Source organism: Octodon degus, unplaced genomic scaffold (assembly GCF_000260255.1).
Source record: "Octodon degus isolate 3935 unplaced genomic scaffold, OctDeg1.0 scaffold00040, whole genome shotgun sequence".
NCBI lineage: Eukaryota > Metazoa > Chordata > Mammalia > Rodentia > Octodontidae > Octodon > Octodon degus.
The window spans coordinates 4,593,773-4,600,810 of NW_004524616.1; the positions used below are offsets into that span (position 1 = coordinate 4,593,773).

Here is a 7,038-nt window from a genome sequence, read left to right on the forward strand (position 1 = left end):
CCTGTCCGGTTCACCCATATTTATCACTGTTTTGGCATTTCCTTTCACTGTTTTGGCAGTGTTCCCAAGCCGTTGCCTGTGTTCTGGCAACCCAGTTTCTCTGTGGTTTTCTTTTTGTTATTTATTATCTTCCTCTCTTGCACCAACATTGACACTGAACCAGCCTTGGCCCCGATCTACCACAGGACACTAAAAGGTGTCAAATGGAGAAGACCAACCCAAACCCAGGAAATGCATGACAGCTTCAGGCAAAGGGGCTGTCCACTGCAGAAAAACACTTTGTACTAGTTTCTGAAATCCACACTAGCGTGGGCTGAGAGGTCAAAAAGCCAGCGCGCACGCGCGCGCGCGCACACACACACACACACACACACTCACACGCCCGGGTCCCTGCCAAAGGGCGCGCAGACCTGAACACCGCCTCTGTACAGGGAGCCAGCGAGCCCATTAAAGCCCAGCGCGGGGTCGTGGAGGGTGTGTGGAGCCGGGGCGTGGCGCGGGCGTGTGCAGGACACTGGACACCGGCCGGCGGCCCAGGGGGCGAGGCGAGCCCGGGTCTATTCCGGGCGCGGCGCAGAGGGGCGGGAGCGGGCGGGCGCCGGCAAGCAGGCGGGGCGGGGGCGCCGGGAGCATCCTGTCTGGGGGAGGGGACGCGCCGAGTCCCGCCGGCCGCCGGAGAGCAGCGCAGTGAGCCCGCCACCACCAGCCGAGCCGGAGCCCTGCACCCTGCGGCCCCGCGCCCGGCGGCTCCATGGACCGAGGCCGGGGTAAGAGCAGCCGAGGCGGCCGCCCGCGCGGGGCGGGGAGGGGAGACCTGGGCGCTCTAAGGCCGGAGAGGCGGAGGAGGAAGGAACGAGGTGGGCGGCCGGGCTGGGCTACGGCGCTGCCGAGGGGCGCGGGCGGGGACTACAAGGCGCGGCGCTGTGCGCGCAGGTGCCTCCTGCAGATCCGGGGCCCGGCCGATTGGTCTCTGCGGTCCTGGAGCTGAGTCGCCTCCAGAGTGTGAAACTGAGATTTTATACACACCAGTTCCTAACTTAAGAAAAGATCCCAAAGGAATTCCTGAGGACAGCGAACTCCTCCCGCCCATTTTACACAAGAAAGGTAAAATAAGGATTACAGACCACACTCAAAGCACCGACACTCTACTGTGCGTCTGGCCAGAAGCTCCGGGAGACCAGAGTTTGCAGCTGCCGGGGGCGAGGGGAGGAGGGGCTGCGTGAGCGCAAGGGCGCGCTCCTGCGTACAGTACTGGAAGTTTCGCAAAAGTGGTAGGGGCAAACGAAACTGGGCTTGACCAGGCAGAGAGGTCAGCACTCATGGGGTTAGGGTGAGGACAGCACGATGCTAGTAAAGGTCGAGAAACCAGGGCAGTGGACGTGTGCCGTCTGAAAAGGGACCTGCTTGGACACCGGAACGATGTGAAAGGCCGGAACGGGAACTTCGGGCTCCTAACCGGCATCCCAGGGATCAGGCACTTGGTGAACTGGCTAGCAAGTGATGCACTAGTGGGGAAACGTTGCTGTGGTTAATGGAAAATCCCTCCCTCTCCCCGTGATAATCTTGCACCCTTTCCCCTACCTGTCTGTTTGCTGTGCTGAGGCCCTCGGGGAACGAAAGGAGTGACCAGAAGAAAGGAAGTGTTTAGGAGTCCCTGGAGACAGGAACCGGCAAAGAATAGGTGTCAGGGTAATCCCACCCCTCTCAGCACACGTGTGGCAGGTAAAGCCAGGCTTAACACACACACTTTAGTTCAGCCTCTGCGCCCCTGGCTTCACCATCAAACACCATGTCCACCATCACCTGAAGGGCTGACAGGGAGTGGAAGGGGCTCACCTGTTAACTGACTTCCAGGCGAGGGTGTAAAGAGCTTACACCTCTCTGCCCAGGAGTAAGCTTCAAAAGGCAGAATGTGGAGCTGTTGTGACTACCCTGCTGGCCGCGCCTGCGCATGGTGGGAGCTCACTGATGGTTTAATGAGTGAGATGAAGCTCACTTTATACTGCACCTCCAGATGATTAGTTATAACAGTAATTTTTAAAAACACTGCTAAGAAACTGAGTAATAGCTCAGTGGCATAAGCATCTGCCTGGCAAGCAGAAGGTCCTAAATTCAATCCCTCATCCAAAAAAAAAAAAAAAAAAACTGCTAAATCCTTGCATGGGAACCATTCTTTGTGATTTACAAAGGTAGTCTCAGAATAAAGTTGTGTGGGCAGTGCACAAGAGACAAGCTGTCTACCTAGATCTTCATTTTTCTACTGTGATAAATAATTAGAAACACCTTATAAATTAGGTATCACACGTTAGAATATGTTATCTCTTCCAGATTAGAATGAAAAATCTTTATGTAGTTTTATTTTTGTTTTTGTTTTGGATCAGGTGATGCTGGGGATAAAACCCAGGTCTTTTCTACCACTGAGCTACACCTCTAGCCCCAATTCCCAGACAGAGACTCACTGTGTTGCTCAGGCTGGCCTGGAACTTCTGATCCTCCTGCCTCAGCCTCGCAAGAGGCTAAATTTATGTACCACCACCACACCCCGCTCTCCATAAATGATTTTAAGATAAAATATGAGACTTATCATTTTAGCAGACCCTGCTTGTTGTACGTATGCATCCTTTTTTGTTGTCAGGAAAGGTTTAGGAGGTGTGAATCACCTTTCAACCTCATCGTTACCATGTTGGAGGTCAGACTGACATGCAGAGGATACTAGGGAGAAGACCATACTTCAGTACTGATGACAATAATCAAAACGATCAAACCCTTACTATGTGCCAGGCTCAGTGATCAGCTTTTGTGTGGTTTCTCTGGGAACAACACATAGGGAGGGACATTAAGCAGGTACTTCATCCCACCTCATAGGAAAGCAGGCTTGCATGATGTATATTGGTCAGCCCAGGCTACCAGACATGATTCTACAAACTAGGTGGCTTAACCAACACAGATTTAGGGCCGGCCAGATAGCTCAGCAGATCAAAGCACCTACTTAGGCCAACACAGGGGCATGGGTTCAATCCCCAGGCCTGCCGTGCCGGCCCTACCCCTGGCGCACTGAGGCAGCGATTGAGACTGGGTGTGGTGGTGTGTGCCTGCAATCCCAGTACTTGGGAGGCTGTAAATGGTAGGATCACTACAAATCCAATCTACATAGTGAGAGCCTATAGACCCTGTAGACCCTGTACTAAATACATTTTTTTAAAAAAAGATTTATTTCCTCACAGTTCTAGATGCTGGATGTCCAAGATCAAAGTGCTATAAGGATAATTTCTTAGGCCTTTCTTCCTATCTTGTGAAGCCACCTTCTTACTATGTTTTCGTGTGGCCTCTTCTAATACCAGTCCTATCAGAGTAGGCTGCCACCCTGATGACCTCATTAATCTTAATTACCTCCTAATGTCATGTCTTCAGATGTACTCACACAGGGCTGGGGCTTTAACGTCTAGGGCAGAGGAGTTACAGTCAGTCCACACAGCTGGATTAGGTCACTGGCATTAATTTGCAGTCATTCCCCGTGTTAGACGCAGAGCTGCAGTTTGACCCAGCCGTGTCTGCCTGAGAAGTCTTGATTTTGGGGCTTGCTTCCCTGGTGGTATGACGAATGACCTGTGAGTCAATTCTACAGCAGGCCTTAGATACCAAATCTTCCTGCTCCACTCCAGGAAACACCCCCTCATGCCTCAGTTTAGGTGATCTGGCACAATAACACCATCAAAGCTTGACATCAAAGTCAAGTGAGTCAAGAGTGGGAACAAACCTGGGAAGTAGGACCTCTCTTCTAACAGGATATGTGTCTTCCCATGGGTGAAGCAAGATTTATATGATGCAGTGACGGACATATAAAACACTTAAAATGAAATTCCTCCCAGCAGGATCTCCTGGTTCATGAGTGTAATACAAAGAGAACCAGCCACTGGGGAAGATAACACACAGGACAGTCCAGTGACTACAGACATCATCTAATGGGCAAGTCAGTGAATTTTCTTCCCTCAGATCAAAATAAAAAGCAGCGGGGGGCCAGGGAGATGGCTCAGTGGAATAAGCGCTTCCCTGGCAAGCACAAGGGCCTGAGTTCAATCCCCGGTTCCGCAAAATAAAAAGCAGCTACTGGTAATGCCTATTCCTTAGGGCTGTAAATATTAAAGACATGGGAAATACTTCAAACAGTATATAAACATGGAATCGACTTAGTGATCCTGGCCATGTAATAATTACAATCTTTTTTAAAAAATCTGACTCAATGTAATAGAACTGCTTTACGGAATGCCCCTTTGTAGAGTGTCTGTTTACAAGCTGATCCAACTAGGATGTTATTTTTGAAGTCAACTCTGTTTTATGTATTGAGCTGCATAGCTTTGTGGACAGTGCAGACAAAAACCAGGTCATGATAAATCTTGGTCTCCTGGAGTTCTTTCATAGTACTTGTGTTTTGGAAATCCATCTTTGACATGAGTCATCCAGGGACAATCCAAGTGACATTTCTGACTGATAAAACACTGATACAGATGCCAACATGTCAATTTTCTTTCATCCTCTCTATGTCCACTAAGTTATGTCATCACAGTTTTTCTTCTGTAAACTTTTCAGTCTTCTTGAATGATCTTCTCTTTGACTTAAATTTTCTCTTGCACTAAGTTTTCTCTGCTTTATTAAAATTTGTCATCTTAATGTCTGAGGTGATATCTGACGTCTCTGGATGTCACAGGAAATGATTGGTTTCCCCAAGTCCTCTCCTTCCACTTCACAACTAGTTCCTTTCCAGTTAGTTGAATTCAACCCAAAATGGAGCTGCTTTTGCTGAAGTCAGTATTCTTTGAGAGATCATGTTGTCTACTAGGCAAGTCAAGGAATCATCTGGTATTTTGTTTTAACTGAATGACATTCTTATTTTTCCAGAGACAGTGGAAAAATCCATTCTCACTTCCTTGCCTCTGTGGGATGGGCTTTGAGACTCACATTATGAAGTCCACATCTTCCCTGTGGTGTCCCACTGTCCAGGCAGTCTGTGGTTCACTCTGTGCCAGTGACTCACCACTCAGCTTCTGTCCCCGAGGCTGTGGATTCCGAAGCAGACTTATCTTCTCCCTGGCATCCAAGTTCACACTCTTCTTCTATCAGCACCCCAGTCTGTCTTGTTAATACAGTCTACCCATATTCTGTTTTCCACCCATAGATGTTCTACAAGGTTAACTTTTCCACAACTAAGTTTTTTGATGTATAGTAATTGTACAAATTCATGGGGCCCCGTATGCTAATTTGATCCATGTATACCATACATAATGATCAAAGAAATTTAAATTTGACTTAAATTTTGAAAGAGAGACAATTCTCTCTCTCTTTGAGCATATGTCATTTCTTTTGTGTTAGGAAACTTCTCACTCCTCTCTTTAGTTCTTTACAATTATGTGACACCGTAGCCATGAGGTCATCTTGCCAGCCTGGAGACTCAGTAAAGCTGAGTGGTTCAACAAGAGAGGGCAGACCTGGGTTTGAATTTTGGTTGCCACTTTCCAGTTCTATGTTGCCAGGTAGACTTCGGGTATGTCATAGTAGACCACCGTTCGCATAGGCTAGCACTTGGGTGTCAGCCACATTCTACAGTGGGTGTAAGGAGGGCTGTGGGGCCATGACACTCAGCCTTACTCTAGGAGCATCTGCGGGCCAGTGGGCCCTGCTTCCATTTCCTTTTCTCCATTGATCCCCAAGGTGTTTGGATTACGCTTTCCTCAGGGTTTTTTGTGCCTCTCCCTCAACTATCAGTTTCAAACCCTTCTTCACAAGGGTGAGAAACTTACCAAAGTAAGTTCCTCCCTCCCCACCGTCTGCCAAGAACCTATCATTACTCCATTCTCATCTTTGGTCCAGAAAAACAATCCTGTTTTCTGATGGCATCAGCTTCTCATACCCTTCATACCCTTCAAAACAAATAACTTGCAACTGAACAGAAAAGTGAAGCCATCTGTACCCTCCTCCCAAACAGACACACACACACACACACACACCATCACCCCTCTTCTCCTCTCATAGCCAAACATACCAAATGAGTGGATGACACTGGTGAACTTTCCTCACCCCCCTCTCCTGGAAGCTCCTCGGAAGGGTCACACCTAGCTCCCTCTAACGTCGCACAAAAGCCTCATCTTTTGCTGCATCCATGACTCATCTCCTGGACTTCCCTGTAGCTCCATGGAATCCTCTGCCCCTTTTTCATGTATTCCTGTTTTGCCTATGGTTTGGACTCTTATCTAATAAACCCAGGTTGAACAAGCAGCTTTCCTTCCCTTCCAAAAGCTTTGTAATCTCTGTCCCCACACCTACCCAAGTGTTAGAGAAACTCCCAACCTCTGAAGTTTGCTAGCCTGAAGGCGAGTTGGATGCCTAAGTGGAATCTCTCAGTTTGTAAAGCAGGAAGCTCATCATGCAGAAGGAGAGACTGAACCTCAGGGCTGCTGTACAAGGCCCACCCTAGGCGCCCACTGATTGTTTTTTCCCATCTTCTCCCACTTGCTGTATCTTCTCACTTGCTCGGTCTTCTTTGATGGCTCTTAGCTTCTACTCCTCCCTCGTATCCCAGTACCACAGACCCTTCTCTGCTCTCTCCTGGGACCTCAGAGCCCATCCTCAGCATGAGTGGGCTCCATTCCTACCTCACCTCCTGACTGAGATGTTCCCATTTGGAAGTCACTCAGCCTCCAAGTGACCTCATTTCGAACTTACCTTATTCACCACCACATCAGATACACCTTCCTGTTTCTCTCTGTTAACACAACCATGTGAGGAGCTATTGAAGGACATGGAGTGTTTGTGAACAAGACCAAATTTGAACATGGTAGGAGTGGGCATGGGGGATGGGGTCACTTCTCACTCTTCTGTAAGAGAGGTACTAATAGAAAGATTTTCCAAAAGGCTGTACAACTGGATAAACAGGATGAATCTAAAAAATATACCAAAGAAGGGCCAGGGAGCTGGCTCAGTGGAATAAGCGCTTCCCTGGCAAGCACAAGGGCCTGAGTTCAATCCCTGGTTCCACCAAAAAAA

The 7,038-nt window shown here is 48.7% G+C and overlaps 1 protein-coding gene across 6 annotated transcripts in view; it reads left to right on the top strand.

Moving 5' to 3' along the window:
* Positions 1–648: 648 nt before the first annotated feature.
* Afap1l1 (actin filament associated protein 1 like 1) overlaps positions 649–7,038 on the top strand; it is a 63,052-nt gene continuing 56,662 nt past the window's right edge. For 5 of the 6 annotated variants that reach the window (XM_023715309.1, XM_023715310.1, XM_023715311.1 and 2 more), the window contains exon 1: positions 649–767. In XM_023715309.1, the coding sequence (XP_023571077.1) occupies positions 752–767 (16 nt within the window). In that variant the 5' untranslated portion in view covers positions 649–751. Of the gene's footprint in view, positions 768–3,872; positions 3,971–7,038 lie in introns of all 6 variants that reach the window. The other variant, XM_023715312.1, reaches the window with a different exon arrangement.